We start from the raw sequence: 23,888 nt of genomic DNA on the forward strand, positions 1-23,888 counted from the left end.
GGCATGCGCACTGCGCTGTTCAGACACTCCCCCGGTCCCCCGCCTTCCAGCGTTGCCGTAATATACAGGTTTCCTTGCCAGCGTTTGGAATGAAGCAGCCGCAAATAACGCTGGAAGGCGGGGGAGCTGGGGGAGCGTCTGAACAGCGCAGTGCGCATGCCCAGGAACCCCAGCCCCGCACTGTGCATAATGAATAACACAGTGCGAGGCGGGGATTCAGTAACAGGGTGGCCGCACTGCCCGCACAGGTGCAGTCAGGCACCCTGCATCTGACCTATGACGGACAATGAAGACTGCGCCTGTCCCAGGCAGGCACGCACAGCGCAGGCGCCGGATTTAAGAAGAAACAGCGCGAAGGGGGCGGCGACCACATCCCCAGAAGAGAAGAGTGACGGCCGTTGGGAGATTCACAGAGGAGGCTTCGGACCGCCTCCAGGTCTACAGACAGGTAGTTAGGGCAAATTTTAAAACGCTTTGTTGAGGGAATAACGGAATCAAAAACTAAAAGAGCCACCTTGTTAGACTGCAGCATTACTGCTGCACAAGGTGGCTCTTTTAGTTTATAACGGCTGGAGGGGGTGACAGTGGCCCTTTAACAAAAAAGTGTGAAACAACAAACTATGTCTTATATTCTAGGTTCTTCAAAGTAGCCACCTTTTGCTTTCATGACTGCTTTGCATACTCTTGGCATTATCTTGATGGGCTTCAAGAGGTAGTCACCGGGAATGGTTTTCAATTCACAGGTGTGCCCTGTCAGGTTTAAGAAGTGGGATTTCTTGCCTTATAAATGGGGTTGCGACCGTCAGTTGTGTTGTGCAGAAGTCTGGACACACACATATATACATAAATATGGTACAGAAAGTATTCAGACCACTTAAATTTTTCACTCTGTTTTATTGCAGCCATTTGGTAAATTCAAAAAAGTTATTTTCATTTTTTTCACATTAAAGTACACTCTGCCACCCCATCTTGGCTGAAAAAAAACAAATGTAGTAATTTTTGCAAATTTACTAAAAAAAAAAGGAAAACTGAAATATCACGGTCATAAGTATTCAGACACTTTGCTCAGACACTCATATTTAAGTCACATAATGTCCATTTCCTTGTGATCACTCATGAGATGGTTGTACTCCTTCATTGGAGGCCAGCTGTGTTTAGTTAAACTGATAGGACTTGATTTAGAAAGGCACACACCTGTCTATAAAAGACCTCACAGCTCATAGTGCATGTCAGGCCAAATGAGAATCATGAGGTCAAAGGAACTGGCCAAGGAACTCAGACAGAATTCTGGCAAGGCACAGATCTGGTCAAGGTTACAACAGAATATCTGCAGTGCTCAAGGTTCCTAAGAGCACAGTGGCCTCTATAATTCTTAAATGGAAGAAGTTTGGGACCACCTGAAGTCTTCCTTGATCTGGCGTCCAGCCAAACTGAGCAATCGTGGGAGAAGAGCCTTGGTGAGAGAGGTAAAGAAGAACCCAAAAAGAACTGTGGCTGAGCTCCAGAGATTCAGTAGGGAGATGGGAGAAAGTTCCACAGTCAACTATCACAGCAGCTCTCAACCAGTTGGGTCTTTATGGCAGACTGGTCCCGACGGAATACACTCCCCTCAGTGCAAGACATATGAAAGCCTGCATAGAATTTGCTAAAAAAAACAAAAAAAACCACACACATGAAGGACTCCCAGACAATGAGAAATAAGATTCTCTGGTCTGATGAGACGAAGATAGACCTTTTTGGTGATAATTCTAAGCGGTATGTGTGGAGGAAACCAGGCACTGCTCATCACCTGCCCAATACAATCCCAACAGTGAAACATGGTGGTGGCAGCATCATGCTATTGGGGTGTTATTCACCTGCAGGGACAGGACTGGTTTGTTGTTGAAGAAAACATGAAAGCGGCCAAGTACAGAGATATCCTGGATGAAAATCTCTTCCAGTGTGCTCTAGAACTCAGACTTGGCCGAAGGTTCACCTTCCAACAAGACAATGACCCTAAGCACACTGCTAAAATAACAGAGTTATTCTGAAGCCTCTCCTTTGTGACCATTCTTGACTGACCCAGCCAGAGCCCTGATCTAAACCTTGAGCATCTCCGGAGAGACATGAAAATGGCTGTCCACCAACGTTCACCATTCAACCTGATGGAACTGGAGAGGGTCTGCAAGGAAGAATTTCAGAGAATCCCAAAGTCCAGGTGTGAAAAACTTGTTGCATCATTCCCAAGAAGACTCATGGCTGTACTAGCTCAAAAAGGTACTGCTACTCAATACTCAGCAAAGGGTCTGAATACTTATGACCATGTGATATTTCAATATTTCAGTTTTTCTATTTTAATAAATTTGCTAAAATTCCTACATTTCTGTTTTGTTTGTTTTTTTCAGTCAAGATGGGGTGCAGAGTGTACATTAATGAGAAAAAAATGAACTTTGAGTGTACGAAATGGCTGCAATGAAACAAAAAGTGAAAAATTTAAAGGGTTATTATGAATACTTTCCGTACCCACGGTGTATATGTCTTTATGTATATATAATATGTATATACATATGGTTCAAGTATGGTTACGTGATTACTGCTGGAACCGGCAGAGCCTAACCCTGTATATGCCTGTACATAGCATCCTATATACATTATGAGCCCACACATCCTGCTATACACCGTGGGAGTAATAAATACATCCCACTGTGGACACATTAACCCTCTTAATCATGCTCAAACTGAAGTGTCAGAGTCCAGGATAGAGAGACCACATCACTAAAATAGGACACTCCACATAGCAATACGTCTAACCAGAAAAAAATGGAATACAAACCCAAAATGGTGAAAAGATAAATATAAATTTATTACAAAAATGAATCAGACAATTAAGTTACATAAAAAATTCATGAAAGACACATGTCATGCTCAGCGAGGAAAAGCAAGATGGACACAGACCAAGTGGCCGCCTAAACACTGCAAAATATATAAAGTAAAGTGCCAAGTGCTATATAAGTAAATAGGATAAGGGAACACCATGAGGCTTCTTAATTAGTGTACCACACGTAAAAATCCATGAAACAGATCCCATACATAAGTATTTCATCAGCACAGCACCGCCCTCTGATGAAGCCGACGCAAAATGCGCGTTGGGGGCTGCACTGTGTGGATCTCCTGTCACTGCAATATGGGTAAGGGACGTTTATGATTGACTTCACACTTAGGCTGATGAAATACTTATGCATTTTGGATTTGTACTCCATTTTTTCTGGTTAGATGTATACACCTCTCTCACAGAGAGCCCTATATATACAGCATGAGCCATCACATAGCCATCTATATACAGGAACAAATCCCACATACATATTAAAAAAAGGACAAAAAACAAAACAAAAAACACACACACATACGGACCTTGCTCCCATTCGCCTGGCGCTCTGCTGTGGTCTTTGCTGTGTGCACTCAGTCCGCACAGCATTTTCTTGATCTGAGTGCCGCACTTTGCCCAGGTCTCTTACATAAGAGACATATCTGTGTACTGGGTGTTATGTACTATGCTATGTGCACATATACACAGTGTTATAAGCTCTGACTGAGCACTCCTGGACCACTCTGCAGGACCTCACACATTATAATGTAGGACGTCCTGGAGCTGGGCGCAGGATCACACACTGCAGGGTGACTGTATATTGGTGTCTGCAGTCTATCTGAGGATCACTGAGTTATTGCTGCAGCTTGAGCTGATGACCCCACTGACAAAGAGACCTGATCTCTATGTAAGTTTCAGATGGTGCAATAAATCTCACAGTGCCTCAGATAGCGCCTCCGCAGAGATCAGATGAAGCCTTGTCACATACCTCCTGCCCGGCCCCCTGCTGACCTCATCTCTCCTCTCCAGGAGGTTGAAACAGGCACGCAGGTGACATAAGATGAGCAGACATGCCCACACACAGTCTGCAATATTGGGATGGCCGGCACTTGTACACATCTAAAGTACAGTACAGTGCTGGCAGCTGTCTACTGAAGCAGCAGAAAGCCGGGCCCCTGGCAGTACTCCCCTGCCTGCAAGGGGCCCCTCCACCTACACGCCCTGATGCAGCTGCACCTGCGGTAGGTTCGCTATGGCTCCTAGAAGAGGAGGAAACCGCTAATGTGAAAAAAATCTAAATTTACCTAGTTGGAAAGAGGTTAAAATAATGTACAAAAAAGAAAAAAGAAAAAAAGATGCTTCAAAAGTTCTTACAACCAAATACAGTAGTGGATGGAAAAAAATGAAGCATGGATTAGCTTTTTCTCATTGCTTTTTGATGCATGCTTAACTTTGTGATTTGCAGCTTATAGTCCCGAATACAATGTAAGGTCTTATTATTATTATTATTTATTTATATAGCACCATTAATTCCATGGTGCTGTACATGGGAAAGGGGTTACATACAGAGTTATAGATATAATTTACAGTAAACAGGTTTACAGTGACAGACTGGTACAGAGGGGAGAGGACACACATCAGTAAAAATACAAGAAGAAAACCGCACCAACCAAGTAACAGTTGTATGCCTCACGTTAAGGAGTGATTCAGACAACTTAAACAAGTATGATGGTGCATGAAAAATAGGAAAATCTAAATATAATAGGAATATGCAGAAAAGACATCACTCACCATTGCTTAAAAATGTTAATGTCCTTTATTCCATGTGGCGGGACAATCCTTAGGAAAGCAGGGGGAGTGGGTAGTGAAGGAGGACAACATGCATGCTTGGACCCGCAGAGGTGGGCGCAAAACGGCTGTTGTCCTCCTTCACTTCCCTGCTCCCCCTGCTTTCCTAAGGATTGTCACTGATTTCAGCTTACAAATTACAAATACTGAATAGTGAAAATGGCTGATCTAGAAACACATTAAAATGTAATTCATGTAAGAGACTGGAGGTAGACAGGGGAAAAAATACCAAAACAAAACTGGTCTCTTTTCTTAAATAGTGTCTTACAGAAGCTGTCTGCTACTGCACAACCATTTAGTAATAGCCACAGAGTGCTGGGGTAAATAAAAACAAAAAAATGACAGTCTAGAAGGAAAGTATACTTTTTTTTTTTAACATTGTGCAACACTCTGGGACAAGTAAAAGGACCCATACAAACATTACTTAGCAAAAGTCAATTACTACTAGAGATGAGCAAATCGGAACTTAAAAATTTGGGGTTTGTACTGCACCGTTATTGTTCGGTGCTAAACACCGATGGTGGGTGGGGGTGTGAAGAGATTTACATTGTAGATAGACAGACAGATAGATAGATAGATATGGGATAGATATAGATAGATATAAGATATAGATAGATAGATATGGGATAGACAGATAGATAGATAGATAGATAGATAGATAGATAGATAGATAGATAGATAGATAGATAGATAGATAGATATGGGATAGATAGATATAAGATATAGTTAGAAAGATTTATTTTATGGCTCACAATGTTGGGTCCTCAATGTTTTCAATGGGGTTCGGGCACTGGTTCAAGTTCGAGTAAGTTCTGGTATCAGAACTGAACTTTGGAATAAAGTTCAGGTAGGGTAGCTCATCCCTAAATACTACCATTGATATGGGCACACATTCCTATCAATTCCTCTTAAAGGGAACCTGTCCCCCCCCCCCCCCCAGGCGTTTTTGACTAAAAGAGCCACCTTGTGCAGCAGTAATGCTGCATTCTGACAAGGTGGCTCTTTTAGTTATTGGTGCTGTAACTGCCGAAATAATCAGTTTTGTAATTTGTCCTAAATACCTTTCTTCAGTCCTGGACGCAGGCCTTTCCCCCCTGCTGCAGACGCCACACAGCCGTCACTCAAGTCTTCTTGAGATTCTCCTCACCGCTGGTTTGAAATGAGCTGGCGCCTGCGCTCTTTTCTCCTGCCTTGGGCAGGCGCAGTGAGCGCTGCCCGTCTGTCCTCATATGCAGTCCAGCTGACTGCGCCTGTGCGGCCGCCCTGCCTGTGAATCCCAGCCCCGCAGTGTCTTCTGATTTATTCTCACTGCGGGGCTGGGATTCACAGGCAGGGCGGCCGCACAGGCGCAGTCAGCTGGACTGCATATGAGGACAGATGGGCAGCGCTCACTGCGCCTGCCCAAGGCAGGAGAAAAGAGCGCAGGCGCCGAATCATTTCAAACCAGCGGTGAGGAGGCGGCGCCCGGCGCCAAGAAGACTTGAGTGATGGCTGTGTGGCGTCTGCAGCAGGGGGGAAAGGCCTGCATCCAGGACTGAAGAAAGGTATTTAGGACAAATTACAAAACGGATTATTTCTGCAGTTACAGCACACAGAACTAAAAGAGCCACCTTGTCAGAATGCAGCATTACTGCTGCACAAGGTGGCTCTTTTAGTCAAAAACGCCTGGGGGGGCGGGGGGGGGGTGTGTGTGACAGGTTCCCTTTAATAAAATATGGGTATCATTCTATATTTAGCATGCTGTCAAACTAACCTCCACTTGATTGCCATTGACAGTGGGAGAAGCTTTATTCGGTGGCGGAGTTTTTGTCCCCTAAATTACCGGTAATAAAAATAACAAAAATAAAGTTAAGACAAATATTGCAGCGCACATTGAAAAGTAAGAATATAAATAATTTGTGTAACTAATTAACTAGCACAAAGTGGCACATGACTTATAGTAAAGGATAAACGGCACACGACGGTCTAGAATAAATCTGAATGAGGGAGAACAGGCCAAGGAATAGACTGACACCTTAGGAGAACTCTTGGGCTCTTTCACTTGGTCTTGTGGTTTCTTCTCTTCTTTCTTAGTTGAGGAATCTTCCACTCTGCGTGTTGCAGACTCTCTGGATGGAGTAGGCTGTACAACAAATTGGCTGTGAGTAATGACGGGAGCGGAGACAGGACGGGTATTGCGTTCAGGGGTCGCCACTGCAGCTATCAAATAAAGGAAAGATGATTAGTGTGGTAATAAACGATATTAGTAGCTTCTGTACACTGCAACTCACTCCTAAGTTATCCTCTTGCTGTTATATGGTTTAAATGAATCAAAAACTCACAAATCTCATATATTCCTCAGATATGTGTTTCAGTGTTCTAGTAAGTGCACTTTTCGTTTGTTGTGTTGCTTTATATATTAACCCTTTTACCCCAAAGGGTGGTTTGCACGTTAATGACCAGGCCAATTTTTACAATTCTGACCACTGTCCCTTTTTGAGGTTATAACTCAGGAACGCTTCAACGGATCCTGGTGATTCTGACATAGTTTTCTGGCGACATATTGTATTTCATGATAGTGGTAAAATTTCTTTGATATTACTTGCGTTTATTTGTGAAAAAAACGGAAAATTTTGTGAAAATTTTGCATTTTTCCAACTTTGAATTTTCATGCCCTTAAATCACAGAGATATGTCACACACAATACTTAATAAGTAACATTTTCCACATGTCTACTTTACATCAGCACAATTTTGGAACCAATTTTTTTTTTTGTTAGGGAGTTATAAGGGTTAAAAGTTGACCAGTGATTTCTCAGTTTTACAACACCATTTTTTTTTTTTTTTAGGGACCACATCACATTTGAAGTCACTTTGAGGGGTCTATATGATACAAAATGACAGCATTCTTAAAACTGCACCCCTCAAGGTACTCAAAACCACATTTTAAAAGTGAATTAACCCTTCAGGTGCTTCACAGGAATTTTTGGAATGTTTGAGAACAAAAAAATGAACATTTAACTTTTCACAAAAAATTTTTTTCAGCTCCAATTTGTTTTATTTTACTAAGGGTAACAGGAGAAATTGGACCCCAAAAATTGTTGTACAATTTGTCCTGAGTACGCAGATACCCCATATGTGGGGGTAAACCACTGTTTGGGCGCATGGCAGAGCTCAAAAGGGAAGGAGCGCCATTTGACATTTCAATGCAAAATTGGCTGGAATTGAGATCGGACGCCATGTCGCATTTGGAGAGCCCCCAATGTACCTAAACAGTGGAAACCCCCCACAAGTGACACTATTTTGGAAAGTAGACCCCCTAAGGAACTTATCTAGGTGTGTGGTGAGCACTTTGAACCCCCAAGTGCTTCACAGAAGTTTATAATGTAGAGCCGCAGAAATAAAAAATCTTTTTATTTTTCTTCACAAAAATGATCTTTTCGCCCCCAATTTTTTGTTTTCCCAAGGGTAACAGAAATCGGACCCCAAAACTTGTGCAATTTGTCTTGAGTATGCAGATACCCCATATGTGGGGTAAACCAATGTTTGGGCACATGGCAGAGATAGGAAGGGAAGTAGTGACGTTTTGGAATGCAGACTTTGATGGAATGGTCTGCGGTTGTCATGTTGTGTTTGCAGAGCCCGTAGAAACCCCCCACAAGTGACCCCTTATTGGAAACTAGACCCCCAAAGGAACTTCTCTAAATGTGTTGTGAGAACTTTGAACCTCAATTGTTTCACTAAAGTTTATAACGCAGAGCCGTGAAAATAATAAAAAAAAATCTTTTTTACCCCACAAAAATGATTTTTTAGACCCCAAGTTTTTATTTTCCTAAGGGTAACAGGAGAAATTGGACCACAAAAGTTGTGGTCTAATTTGTCCTGAGTATGCAGATACCCCATATGGGGGTAAACCACTGTTTGGGCGCATGGCAGAGCTCAGAAGGGAAGGAGCACCGTTTTACTTTTTCAAACAGAATTGGATGGAATGGAGATCGGACATCATGTTGCGTTTGCAGAGCCCCTGATGTGCCTAAACAGTGGAAATCCCCCCCAATTCAAACTACAACCCTAACCCCAACACACCCCTAACCCTAACAAACCCCTAACCCTAACCACACCCCTAACAAACCCCTAACCTTAATCCCAACCCTAACCATAACCCTAACCACACACCTAACCCTGACACACCCCTAACCCAACCGTAATCCAAGCCCTAACCCCAACTCTAATTTTAGCCCCAACTCTAACCCTAACTTTAGCCCAAACCCCAACGGGAAAATGGAAATACTTTTTTAAATTGTATTATTTTCCCCTAACTAAGTGGGTGATGAAGGGGGGGTTTGATTTACTATTTATAGCGGGTTTTTATGTTTGGCAGCTGTCACACACTAAAAGACGCCATATATTGCAAGAAATAGTTTTTGCGACACCACATTTTGAGAGCTGTAATATTTCTATATTTTGGTCCACAGAGTCATGTGAGGTCTTGTTTTTTGCGGGACGAGATGCCATTTTTATTGGTACCATGTTCAGGCACATGACATTTTTGATCGCTTTTTATTCCAATTTTTGTTAGGCAGAATGAACCAAAACCAGCTCGTTTTTTGTGGGACAAGATGACGTTTTCAGATGTTTATTTATATGTCTTTTTGATCGCATGTTATTCCACTTTTTGTTCAGCGGTATGATAATAAAGCGTTGTTTTTTGCCTCATTTTTTTCACGGTGCTCACTGAAGGGGTTAACTAGTGGGTCAGTTTTATAGGTCGGGTCCTTAAGGATGCGGCAATACTAAATAGATGTACTTCTATTTTTTTTTATTTACATAAAGAAATTTATTTATTGGAATGAATAATATTTTTTTTCTTTATTTAGGAATTGAAAAATTTATTTAGTTTTGAAAAATAATTTTACACAGTAATATATATATATATATATATATATATATATATATATATATATATATATATATATATATATATATATATATATATATATATATATATATTTTTTTTTTTTAACTTTTTTACATTGTCCCAGGGTGGGACATCACTTTATAGTGTCAGATCGCTGACAAGCCACCTCCCTGCAGGACCCGGAAGGACCACACGGCCATCTTGGATCCTGGGGAGACAGGAGGAGACCCTCGGAACAAACACATCGCATTGTTCTGAGGGTCTCAGGGAAGCACGCAGGGATGCTTCCCTATGCCACTGGAACGATGCAATCTTGTTTGATCGCAGTGTTCCGGGGGTTAAATTGTCGGGAGCAATCCGTGACCGCTGCTGGCACATAGTGCCGGGTGTCAGCTGTGATAATCAGCTGACACCCGGTCGCGTTCCCCCCGTGAGCATGGCTGATCGCATATGAAGTACTATACCATCGATGGTCATACGGGCCCAGGTCACCTCAACGGGATAGTACGTCTGATGTCAGAAAGGGGTTAATCTCACAATGTGAAGTCTGACACAAGAATTGAGAGTTATCCTATTGGTCAGTGACCCTGTCACCATGGTTCAATGGGAGGAGCTACCTCCAGTCTCTGGGGAGACTAGAGAGAGTTCTGGAAAGATGTGACCCAGAGCAGACCTAAGGAGAGGGGTCTCATGACCCTTCCAGGCTTGGAGCCTGGAGGTTCATCCTTCTCTTCATCTCAAGACTTATAGCCAGGCCTAATGCCTTGGATCTTCCCCTGACTTCTACAGCCAAGATGGCTAAAGGCTTTTAACCCTGGATCCCCGCTGTCCGGTTTAAGACATGTTTCTCCAGCATTAACTTCATACTAACAGACTAGCTAAGAGCGCCAAGAGAACAAATACAATTCTCAAACACTCAAGACCAAACTTGCAAAATCACGGTCTATCATAGACGTCTGCACTACTTTACTTTCTAGCATAGCATTGATTAATGTAACTAGACAGTCTTCACACACTGATAGCTTGCTGCTCTTTTTCTACATATACAGTATTTTTAAATCCATGTCTAGAGTGGATATAAAAATTCAACACACCCCTATTAAAATTCAGATTTCTGTAAATAAAAATTACACCAAGAAGAAACATTCAGAATTTTTTTCCATCTTTAAAGTCACCAATAATCTGCACAATCCAATTGAAATACAAATAAATATTTTCGGGTAGAAAAATAAAAATAAAGAACTAAAATAATGTGGTTGCATAAATACGCAAACCTTTAAACTAATACTTTGCTGAAATGCCCTTTCATTTATGATGACAGTCTTTTTGAGTAGGAGTCTATCGGCATGGCACATCTAGTTTTGGCAATCTTTGCCCACTCTTCCTTGCAGTAGCCTCCAAATCTGTCAGGTGGTGAGGACACCACCTGTGTACTGCACTCTTCAGTTCAGCTCACAGATTTGCAATTAGATTCAGGTATGGGAAATTCCAAAACATTTGTGTTCTAACAAGGACATTCATTTTTTTTTATAATTTGGAGACATGCTTAGAATCGTCGTCAAGGTGAAACGTGAAATTCCTTTTCAGGTCCTTTCTTCGCAAAGGTCTGAAAGTTTTCATGCAAAATTGAACAGTATTTGGAACCATTTTTAAATTCCCTCCTTCTTGACTAAAGCTCCAGTTCCAGCTGCCAAAAGACAGCCCCAAAGTATAATACGCCTCTAACATGCTTCACTGTGGGTATGGTGTTCTTTTGGTAATGCACAGTATTTGCTTTGCCCCAAACATGCTTTTTAAAATTATGGCCAAAAAAATTCAACCTTGGTCTCCTCAGACCACAGCACGTTTTCCCACATACTTTTGGCAGACACTGTAGGTTTTGGTTAAACATAGCTGGGCTTGATTGTTTCTTTGTAAGAAAAGGCTTCTGTTTTGCCACCCTATCCCAAAAACCAGACATAAGTATATGGGAGATTGTTGTCACACACAATACACAACCAATACTTGCCAGAATTTCATTAAGCTCCTTTAATGCAGAAGTATGCCAATTAGAAAATCCTACTAGAACTAAAATATAAATGGTGTTAATCAGAATCACTTTAAATGATGGCAGCTGGGTATTGACTAGTATTCAACATGAGTTTAAATGTGATTGGCTAATTCTGAACCGAAACACATAATCTTAAAAGTGTGGTCACCAAATTATTTTAGCTTTATTTCACCCAAAAAAATATTTCTTTGCACAGAGCCATTGAGAAACAGATTATGGATGTCAATAAAAGGTGAAAAAAAGTTCTGAAATGAATATTTTCTATGACAAAAAATGTGGCATGTAGACTTTCGATATCCACTGTATAGCCTACAGGCTTCTTGAAACCAGCTGTTTCAAAGTTCAAGTCGATGTGCTCTGGAAACAAATTAAATGAGATCACAAGAGCAGCATAAATGTTTCTTTATGTCTCCACTACTAGCTGTGCAAATTAAAGGAGCGGCATTGCCATAAGAGCAAGACTAATGCTTTTTATAACTCTGGCACAAGCAGGGTATAAAATTACTTCTAGTGGAGACCATTTGACATAGGACTTTAAATCCAAAGCATCACTCAAGAAAGCAGAAACAAAGCAAAGGAGCAAAACGCAAGAGATATCTGACTCCTGGAATTTTTTCACACTTACCTAGGAGTTTCCTCTAACTCCTATAGCTGAACATTCATGAGCACTGCATAAATGTCAAGAATAAACTCTCCCAACATAGGGCAATTTAAATAGGCTAGGTTAATTATCGGAATAACGATATAGATATATATATAGATATACAGTACAGACCAAAAGTTCGGACACACCTTCTCATTTAAAGATTTTTCTTTATTTTGATGACTATGAAAATTGTACATTCACACTGAAGGCATCAAAACTATGAATTAACATGTGGAATTATATACTTAAAAAAGTGTGAAACAACTGAAATTATGTCTTATATTCTAGGTTCTTTAAAGTAGCCACATTTTGCTTTGATGACTGCTTTGCACACTCTTGGCATTCTCTTGATGAGCTTCAAGACGTAGTCACAGGGAATGGTCTTCCAACAATCTTGAAGGAGTTCCCAGAGATGCTTAGCACTTGTTGGCCCTTTTGCCTTCACTGCGCTCCAGCTCACCCCAAACCATCTCGATTGGATTCAGGTCTGGTAACTGGAGGCCAGGTCATCTGGCATAGCACCCCATCACTCTCCTTTTTGGTCAAATAGCCCTTACACAGCCTGGAGGGGTGTTTGGGGTCATTGTCCTATTGAAAAATAAATGACGGTCCAACTAAACGCAAACCGGATGGAATAGCATGCTGCTGCAAGATGCTGTGGTAGCCATGCTGGTTCAGTATGCCTTCAATTTTGAATAAATCCCCAACAATGTCACCAGCAAAGCACCCCAACACCATCACACCTCCTACTCCATGATTCACGGTGGGAAACCAGGCATGTAGAGTCTATCCGTTCACCTTTTCTGCGTCGCACAAAAACACGGTGGTTGGAACCAAAGATATCAAATTTGGACTCATCAGACCAAAGCCCAGATTTCCACTGGTCTAATGTCCATTCCTTGTTTTTTTTAGCCCAAACAAGTCTCTTCTGCTTGTTGCCTGTCCTTAGCAGTGGTTTCCTAGCAGCTATTTTACCATGAAGGCCTGCTGCACAAAGTCTCCTCTTAACAGTTGTTGTAGAGATGTCTGCTGCTAGAACTCTGTGTGGCATTGACCTGGTCTCTAATCTGAGCTGCTGTTAACCTGCGATTTCTGAGGCTGGTGACTCGGATAAACTTATCCTCAGAAGCAGAGGTGACTGTTGGTCTTCCTTTCCTGGGGCGGACCTCATGTGAGCCAGTTTCTTTGTAGCGCTTGATGGTTTTTGCCACTGCACTTGGGGACACTTTCAAAGTTTGCCCAATTTGTCGGACTGACTGACCTTCATTTCTTAAAGTAATGATGACCACTTGATTTTCTTTACTTAGCTGCTTTTTTCCTGCCATAATACAAATTCTAATAGTCTATTCAGTAGGACTATCAGCTGTGTTAACACCAGACTTCTGCACAACACAACTGATGGTCCCAAACCCCAAATATAAGGCAAGAAATCCCACTTAGTAAACCTGACAGGGCACACCTGTGAAGTGAAAACCATTCCCGGAGACAACCTTTTGAAGCTCATCAAGAGAATGCAAAGAGTGTGCAAAGCAGTCATCAAAGCAAAAGGTGGCTACTTTGAAGAACCTGGAATATAAGACATAATTTCAGTTGTTTCACACAGTATGTGTTAATTCATAGTTTTGATGCCTTCAGTGTGAGCGTACAATTTTCTTAGTCATGAAAATACAGAAAAACATTTAACCCCTTCATGACCCAGCCTATTTTTACCTTAATAACCTGGCCATTTTTTGCAATTCTGACCAGTGTCCCTTTATGAAGTAATACCTCAGCAAAGCTTCAACGGATCCTAGCGGTTCTGAGATTGTTTTTTTCGTGACATATTGGTCTTCATGTTAGTGGTAAATTTAGGTCAATAATTTTTGCGTTTATTTGTGAAAAAAATGGAAATCTGGTGAAAATTTTGAAAATGTCGCAATTTTCAAATTTTGAATTTTTATTCTGTTAAACCAGAGAGTTACGTGACACAAAATAATTAAGAAATAACATTACCCACATGTCTACTATACATCAGTACAATTTTTGGAAACTAAATTTTTTTTTTTGCTAGGAAGTTATAAGGGTTAAAATTTGACCAGCGATTTCTCATTTTTACAACAAAATTTACAAAACCATTTTTTTTTTAGGGACCACCTCACATTTGAAGTCAGTTTGGGGGGTCAGTATGGCTAATGGCTAAATATACCCAAAAGTGACAATTCTAAAACTGCACCCCTCAAGGTACTCAAAACCACATTCAAGAAGTGTATTAACCCCTCAGGTGCTTCACAGCAGCAAAAGCAACATGGAAGGAAAAAATGAACATTAAACTTTTTATTCACAAAAATGATCTTTTAGTAACAATTTTTTTTAATTTCCCAAGGGTATAAGGAGAAACTGGACCCCGAAAGTTATTGTACAATTTGTCCTGAGTAAGCAGATACCCAATATGTGGGGGGGATCCACTGTTTGGGCGCATGACAGGACTCGGAAGGGAATTTTGAATGCAAAATTGGCTCCAATCTTTAGCGGACACCATGTCACGTTTGGAGAGCCCCTGTGTGCCTAAACATTGGAGCTCCCCCACAAGTGTCACCATTTTGGAAACTAGACCTCCCAAGGAAGTAATCTAGATGTGCGGTGACCACTTTAAACCCCCAAGTGCTTCACAGAAGTTTATAACGCAGAGCCATGAAAATAAAAAATCATTTTTATTTCCACAAAAATTATTTTTTAGCCCACAATTTTTTATTTTCACAAGGGTAACAGAAGAAATTGGAGCCCAAAAGTTGTCCAGTGTCCAGTTTGTCCCGAGTACGCCGATACCCCATATGTGGGGGGGAACCACTGTTTGGGCACACGTCGGGGCTCGGAAGGGAAGCAGTGACGTTTTGGAATGCAGACTTTGATGGAATGGTCTGCGGTCATCATGTTACGTTTGCAGAGGCCCTGATGTGCCTAAACAGAAGAAACCCCCCACAAGTGACCCCATTTTGGAAACTAGACCTCCTAAGGAACTTATCTAGATGTGTGGTGAGCACTTTGAACCCCCAAGTGCTTCACAGAATTTTATAACGCAGAAACGTGAAAATAAAAAATCATTTTTCCCCACACAAATAACTTTTTAGCCCCCCTTTTTTATTTTAAATTTTCCCAAGTGTAACAGTAAAAATTGCACAACTTTGGGGGTCTAATTTCTCCTGAGTACGCTTATGCCCCATATGTTTGGGTAAACCACTGTTTGGGAGCACGTCGGGGCACGGAAGGGAGGGAGCACCATTTGACTTTTTGAATGCAAAATTGGCTGGAATCAATGATGGCGCCATGTCGCGTTTGGAGACCCCTGATGTGCGTATACAATGGAAACCCCTCAATTCTAACTCCAACACTAACCCCAACACACCCCTAATCCTAATCCCAACTCTAGCCATAACCCTAATCACAACCCTAACCCCAACACACCCCTAACCCTAATCCCAACCCGAACCATAACACTAACCACAAGCCTAACCCTGAACCCAACACACCTCTATCCCTAATCTTAACCCTATTTCCAACCGTAACACCAATTTCAACCCTAACCCTAAGGCTATGTGCCCACATTGCGGATTCGTGTGAGGATTTTTCCGCACCGTTTTTGAAGAATCCGCAGGTAAAAGATTTACCACGGATTTCCAGTGTTTTTTTGTGCGGATTTTACCGCGGATTCCTACTGAGGAACTGGTGTAAAACTCTGTGGAATCCGCACAAAGAATTGACATGCTGCGGAAAATACAATGCAGCATTTCCACACGGTATTTTCCATGGGCACAGCGGATTTGGTTTTCCATAGGTTTACATGGTACTGTAAATGTGATTGAAAACTGCTACGAATCCGCAACGGCCAATCCGCTGCAGATCTACAGCCAAATTCGCGCCTTGTGCACATAGCCTAATTCTGACCCTAACCGCAACCCTAATTGCAACCCTAACCCTAAATGCAACCCTAACCCTAAATGCAACCCTAACCTTAAATGAAACCCTAATTGCAACCCTAACCCTAGTGGAAAAATAAATATATTTTCTTTATTTTGTTATGTTCCCTACCTATGGGAGTGATAAAGGGAGGGGTTTAACCCCTTCCGACCTGTGACGCCATGTAGGCATCATGAAAGTCGGTGCCAATCCGACCTGTGACGCCTATGTGGCGTCAAGGAGGGATCGCGTCCCTGCAGATCGGGTGAAAGGGTTAACTCCAATTTCACCTGATCTGCAGGGACAGGGGGAGTGGTACTTCAGCCCGGGGGGGTGGCTTCACCCCCCCCCCCCCCGTGGCTACGATCGCTCTGATTGGCTGTTTCACTTTCAACAGCCAATCAGAGCAATTTGTAATATTTCACCTATGAAAAGTGGTGAAATATTACAATCCAGCCATGGCTGATTCTGCAATATCATCGGCCATGGCTGGAAACTCTGATCTGCCCCCTGCCACCGATCTCCCCAGTCCTCCTTTATGCCCCGTACTGCGGTCCGCTCCCCTCCGTCCTCCCGTCCGCTCCCCTGTCCTCCCCCCCGTGCTCAGATCCACGCCCCCCCGTGCTTCGATCCCCCCGTGCTCCGATCTCACCCCCTCATACTTACCGAGCCTCCCGGTGTCCGTCAGTCTTCTTCATGGGCGCCGCCATCCAAAATGGCGGGCGCATGCGCAGTGCGCCCGCCGAATCTGCCGGACGGCAGATTCGTTCCAGGTACATTTTGATCACTGTGATAAAACCTATCACAGTGATTAAATTAAAAAAAATAGTAAATGAACCCCCCTTTATCACCCCCATAGGTAGGGACAAAAAATAAAATAAAGAAAATATATATATTTTTTTCTTCCCCCACTAGGGTTAGGGTTAGGGCTAGGGTTAGGGTTAGAATTAGGGTTAGAACTAGAACTTCTTTGTGCGGATTCCGTTTTACACCTGTTCCTAAATAGGAATCCGCAGGTGAAATCCGCACAAAAACACTGGAAATCCACGGTAAATCCGCAGGTAAAACGCAGTGCCTTTTACCTGCGGATTTTTCAAAAATGCTGCAGAAAAATCTCACACGAATTCGCAATGAGGGCTCATAGCCTTAGGGTTAGGGTTGGAATTAGGGCTAGGATTGGAAATAGGGTTAAGATAATGCTTGTGGTTAGGGTTAGGGGTGTGTTGGGGTTAGGGTTGTGGTTAGGGTTGGGATTAGGGCTAGGATTAGGGTTGGGATTAGGGGTGTGTTACGGTTAGGGTTGTGGTTAGGGGTGTGATGGGGTTAGGGTTGTGATTAGGGTTATATCTAGAGTTGGGATTAGGGTTTGGGGTGTGTTGGGGTTAGAATTGAGGGGTTTCCACTGTTTAGGCACATCAGGGGTCTCCAAACGCAACATGGTGCCACCATTGATTCCAGCCAATCTTGCGTTCAAAAAGTCAAATGGTGCTCCCTCCCTTCCGAGCCCCGACGTGCGCCCAAACAGTGGTTTACTCCCACATACCGGGTACCAACATACTCAGGACAAACTGGGCAACAATTATTAGGGTCCAATTTCTCCTGTTACCCTTGCGAAAATAAAAAATTGCTTGCTAAAACAATTTTTGAGGAATGAAAAATTATTTTTTATTTTCAAGGCTCTGTGTTATAAACTTCTGTGAAGCACTTGGGGGTTCAAAGTGCTCACCACACATCTAGATAAGTTCCTTGGGGGGTCTAGTTTCCAAAATGGGGTCACTTGTGGGGGGTTTCTACTGTTTAGGCACATCAGGGCCTCTGCAAATGCAATGTGACGCCCGCAGACAATTCCATCCAAGTTTGCATTTCAAAACGTCACTGCTTCCCTTCCGAGCCCCAACGTGTGCCCAAACAGTGGTTCCCCCCCACATATGGGGTATCAGCGTACTCAGGACAAACTGTGTTAGGGCTAGCAGAATGCACCGAGTAAATATAGAGGTTGTATTATAATAGATGCGTTCGCAGCCCGGGATCCACCGTGCAAGAGAACCTGCTGCTAGCAAACGGCGGAACTATATGGCAGTATGAGCTAACCCTGTTACTTCACAGAGTAGCCAAAACTCAAAGCACTGCGCCCTGTTAGACTTCACAGTGGCACAGGCTAACTACTCAACTGAGAGCAGTCAGTGGTCATGCATGCACACAAACTCCTCGCCAGAGGTGCCAGCATTCTAGGGGCTTATTTCAGCCGGGTCCCTGAACACAAACTCACATTACCACACTGGCGCAAAGCACATAACATAGAACAATACTAGCGCATGGCCGTGCGGCCATGTGAGCCTTAAATAGTTGCAGCACGTACAGGACCTTCCTAGAAGGACCAATGAGAGGCTGCCACAGAGCGTGAGCACCTACAGGACCTTCCTGAAGGACCAATGGCCTTAGCTGCAGTATCAGATCATGTGACCCTCGATCTCCACTGAGAGATCTTACTCTGGGTATGCTCAGAACGAGAAAAGCAGGACTTAGTCCCAGAAGCGTCTGCTCGCCACTGCCCAGCACTGACTTCCATGGCAGAAGCAGGAAAAGCAGCAGTAACTCTTTGTACAGAGTCAGACTGAGCGAGACGCTGGGACAGACGTCTCCGCTGAGCAGGCTCCACTGCGGCAGAAGAAGAATGGGAGACCGCAGCGGAGATGTGTTATGACCTGGTGGTTAGGAGCACCCGAAGTGACCTGATGGTTAAAACAGAAAATCTGGGACAAGCTCTGAGGGAGTGGTAACTCTACTGACCGCAATCCCTAATCCTATCACACACACTAGAAATAGCCGTGGAGCGTACCTATCTCTCCCTAGACGCCTCTTCACAGCCTAAGAGCTAACTACCCCTAAAGATAGAAATAATAGCCTGCCTTGCCTCAGAGAAATTCCCCAAAGTAAAGGTAGCCCCCCACAAATATTAACTGTGAGTTAAGAGGGAAGTGACAAACACAGGAATGAAACAGATTTTAGCAAAGGAGGCCGAATCTTCTCTAGAAAGACAGAGGATAGGAAAGGGAACTATGCGGTCAGTATAAAAAACTACAAAAACCACGCAGAGTGTGCAAAAAGACCTCCACACCGACTCATGATGTGGAGGTGCAGCTCTGCACCCCCAGAGCTTCCAGCTAGCAAGGAAATATCATAATAGCAGGCTGGACTGAAACATAACATGTACTGAAAAATATATTCAAATAACCAATGAACAGCAAATGATTATCAAGGACTTAGCTTCTGCTGGAGTAGTCAGGTCATCTGAGAATTCCAAGAGAGATCTGAACCAGTACTGAGACATTGACAGCTGGCATGGACAAACGACCTGGGCAGAGTAAAATAGGGAAGCGAGCAGAAGCAATAAACGAGGGCAGCTGAGAAAGCCAACCTCAAAGATCAGCAGTTCCACTCAAAGCCACCAGAGGGTGTCCAAGGACAGAACTCACCAAAGTACCATTCACGACCACAGGAGGGAGCCCGAGAACGGAATTCACAACAGAGATGGCCCGAGCTTCCCCCTGTGCAGAGGCGGGAACTCGACCCCTAAAACTGGGCAACAACTTTTCGGGTCCAATTTCTCCTGTTACTCTTGTGAAAATAAAAAATTGTGGGCTAAAAAATAATTTTTGAGGAAAGAAAAATGATTTTTTATTTTCACGGCTCTGCGTTATAAACTTCTGTGAAGCACTTGGGGGTTTAAAGTGGTCACCGCACATCTAGATTAGTTCCATGGAAGGTCTAGTTTCCAAAATGGGGTCACATGTGGGGGAGCTCCAATGTTTAGGCACACACACAGGGGCTCTCCAAATGCGAAATGGTGTCCGCTAACAATTGGAGCTAATTTTTCATTCAAAAAGTCAAATGGCACGCCTTCCCTTCCGAGCCCTGCCTTGTGCCCAAACAGTGGTTTACCCCCACATGTGAGGTATCGGTGTAGTCAGGAGAAATTGCCCAATAAATTTTAGGATCCATTTTATCCTGTTGCCCATGTGAAAATGAAAAAATTGAGGCTAAAATAATTTTTTTGTGAAAAAAAAAGTACTTTTTCATTTTTACGGATCAATTTGTGAAGCACCTGGGGGTTCAAAGTGCTTACTATGCATCTAGATAAGTTCCATGGAGGGTCTAGTTTCCAAAATGGGGTCACTTGTGGGGGAGCTCCAATCTTTAGGCACACAGGGGCTCTCCAAATGCGACATGTTGTCCGCTAAAGATTGGAACCAATTTTTCATTGAAATAGTCAAATGGTGCTCCTTCCCTTCCGAGCCCTGTCGTGCGTCCAAACAGTGGTTCCCCCCCACATATGGGGTATGGGCATACTCAGGACAAATTTTACAATAACTTTTGGGATCCAGTTTATCTTTTTACCCTTGGGAAAATAAAAATATTGTTGCTAAAAGATCATTTTTGTGACTAAAAAGTAAAATGTTAATTTTTTCCTTCCATGTTGCTTCTGCTGCTGTGAAGCACCTGAAGGGTTAATAAACTTCTTGAATGTGGTTTTGAGTACCTTGAGGGGTGTAGTTTTTAGAATGGTGTCACTTTTGGGGGTATTTTCAGCCATATAGACCCCTCAAACTGACTTCAAATGTGAGGTGGTCCCTAAAAAAAATGGTTTTGTAAATTTCATTGTAAAAATGAGAAATCGCTGGTCAAATTTTAACCTTTATAACTTCCTAGCAAAAAAAAAAGGTATTTCCAAAATTGTGCTGATGTAAAGTAGACATGTGGGTAATGTTATTTATTAACTATTTTGTGTCACATAACTCTCTCGTTTACCAGAATAAAAATTCAAAATTAGAAAATTGCAAAATTTTCAAAATTTTAGCCAAATTTCCATTTTTTTCACAAATAAACGCAAAAATTATCGACCTAAATTTACCACTAACATGAAGCCCAATATGTCACGAAAAAACATTCTCAGAACCGCAAGGATCCGTGGAAGCGTTCCTGAGTTATTACCTCATAAAGGGACACTGGTCAGAATTGCAAAAAACGGCCAGGTCATTAAGGTCAAAATAGGCTGGGTCATGAAGGGGTTAATTACTTGTTTTTATTTTGATCACTGTGATAGAACCTATCACAATGATCAAAATGTACCTGGAACGAATCTGCCGGCTGATTCGGCGGGCGCACTGCATTTTGGAAGATGGCGGCGCCCATGGAGAAGACGAACGGACACCGGGAGGGACACCGGAGCTCGTTAAGTATGGGCGGTGGGATCAGACCAGGAGGGGGGGGGGAATCGGATTGCGGAGGGAGCAGAGGACAGCAGAGGACAGGACAGAGGGGAGGAGATCGGTGGCGGGGGCAGATCGTGGTCTCCAGCCATGGCCGATGATATTGCAGCATCGGCCATGGCTGGATTGTAATATTACACCAATTTTCATTGGTGAAATATTATGATTGCTCTGATTGAAAGTGAAACAGTCACTTTCAACAGCCAATCAGAGTGATCGTAGCCACGGGGGGGGGGGGCGAAGCCACCCCCTCTGTGCTGAGGTATCACTCCCCCTGTCCCTGCAGGTTGAGTGAAATTACAGTTAACCCTTTCACTTGACCTGCAGGAACGCGATCATTGTATGACGCAGCATATGCGTCACAGGTCGGATTGGCACCGGCTTTCATGAAGCATACGCGGATGACCCCGTTGTTTAGTACAATAGATTATTCTGGTATTGCAATTTGACACGGATGGGGATATAAAGGGGGATGTGGTGCCTTGTTCTAAGTGTTTTTCATGGTCGTATTTGACAAACACCTGGCAATTATTTTATGTCTAATGAAGAGTATATAAAATTTTAAATTGGACTAGTACATCGTTTGTTCCCTAGTGGAATTGGGTCGTTATTCTTGACCTGGGTTGTGTGCCTAAAACAAATTTACCCACCTACAGTTGTGTGAAAAAAAAGTGTTTGTCCCTTCCTGATTTCCTTTTCTTTTGCATGTTTGCCACACAAATGTTTCAGATCACCAAACACATTTAAATAAAAAGACAAAGATAACACAAGTACACATTAAATACAGTTTTTAAATGAAGGTCTTTATTATTAAAAGGAAAAAGAAATCCAAACCTACCAGGCCCTATGTGAAAAAGTGATTGCGTGCCCCGACCCCACCCCCCCACAAAAAAATCAACTGTGATTTACCACATCTTTGGGAAGCAAAGACCAAATTCTCTAGACACACCCAGGCCTGATTATTGCCGCACCTGTTCTCAATCAAGAAATCACCTAAATAGGACCTGTCTGACAAAGTGAAGTAGACCAAAAGGACCTCAAAACCTAGACATCATGTTGTGATCCAAAGAACTTCTGGAACAAAGGAGAAACAAAGTAATTGAGATTTATCAGTCTGGAAAAGGTTATAAAGCCATTTCTAAAGCTTTGGGACTGCAGTGAACCGCACTGAAGAGCCATTATCCACAAATTGCAAAAACATGGAACAGTGGTGAACCTACCTAGTAGTGGCCGGCCGACTAAAATTACTCAAAGAGCGCATTGATGACTCATCCAAGAGGTCACAAAAGACTCCACAACAACATCCAAAAAACTGCAGGCTTCACTTGCCTCACTTAAGGTCAGTGTTCATGACTCCACCACAAGAAGGACTGGGCAAAAATGGCCTTCATGGCAGAGTTCCAAGACGAAAAGCAGTGCTGAGCAATAAAGGCTCCTCTCAGTTTTGCCAGAAAACATCTTTAGGATTCCCAAGACTTTGGGAGAATACTCTGTGGACTGACGACACAAAAGTTGAACTTTTTGGAAGGTGTATGTCCCATTACACCTGGCGTAGAAGTAATAACACAGCATTTCAGAAAAGAAACATCATATCAACAGTAAAATATGGAGGTGGTAGTGTGATGGTCGGGGGATGTTCTGGTGCTTCAGGACCAGGAAGACTTGCTGTGGTAAATGGAGTCATGAATTCTGCTGTCTACCAAAAAATCCCGAAGGAGAATGTCTGGCCATTTGTTTGTTACCTCAAGCTGAAGTGCCCTTGGGTTATGCAGCAAGGACAATGATCCAAACACACCAGCAAGTCCAACTCTGAATGGCTTTAGAAAAACAAAAGACTTTGGAGTGACCTAGTCAAAGTCCTGACCTTAATCCAGTTGAGATGCTGTGGCATGACCTTAAAAAGGTGGTTCATGTTTGAAAACCCTCCAATGTGGCCGATTACAACAATTCTGCAAAGATGAGTGGGTCAAAATTCATTCAGAGAGTTGTAAAAGACTCATTTCCACATATTTCAAACACTTGTATGCGGTTGTTACTGCCAAGGGTGGCCCAACCAGTTAATAGGTTTAGGGGGTGTCACGATAATGTAAAAATGCCATAATGTGAGTTTAGTTCTAGAATGTACCATGGGACAGACACAAGCTGATACAAAAACCAAGCCTTATGGCAGGCACACTGTGTAACTTGATACTAATGTGTCGCAGCCCACTGAGCAGTTTTATGGCTGTTAGCTGCAGCAGACAAGTCCTCCTACCCTTCTCATTCCCTCTCCCAACTGGTACTGGTTAAAACTGGTACATAGGAACCAGGCACTTCTATTGTTCTTTCAAGGGTATATATATATGGGCACCGTTCCAGGCTAGGGACATAAGAATTATATATTCCGGATGTCCATCAATA

At 42.8% G+C, this 23,888-nt stretch overlaps 1 protein-coding gene across 18 annotated transcripts in view; it reads right to left on the reverse strand.

Moving 5' to 3' along the window:
* The window catches only part of LOC143815937 (protein 4.1-like), a 405,258-nt gene that overhangs the window by 95,819 nt on the left and 285,551 nt on the right, over positions 1–23,888 (reverse strand). For all 18 annotated transcript variants that reach the window (XM_077295758.1, XM_077295756.1, XM_077295754.1 and 15 more), the window contains 2 exons: positions 6,708–6,892; positions 6,447–6,506 (listed from right to left, as the gene is read on the reverse strand). In XM_077295758.1, the coding sequence (XP_077151873.1) occupies positions 6,447–6,506; positions 6,708–6,892 (245 nt within the window). The remainder of the gene's footprint in view (positions 1–6,446; positions 6,507–6,707; positions 6,893–23,888) is intronic.

Source organism: Ranitomeya variabilis, chromosome 3 (genome assembly GCF_051348905.1).
Source record: "Ranitomeya variabilis isolate aRanVar5 chromosome 3, aRanVar5.hap1, whole genome shotgun sequence".
Taxonomy (NCBI): domain Eukaryota; kingdom Metazoa; phylum Chordata; class Amphibia; order Anura; family Dendrobatidae; genus Ranitomeya; species Ranitomeya variabilis.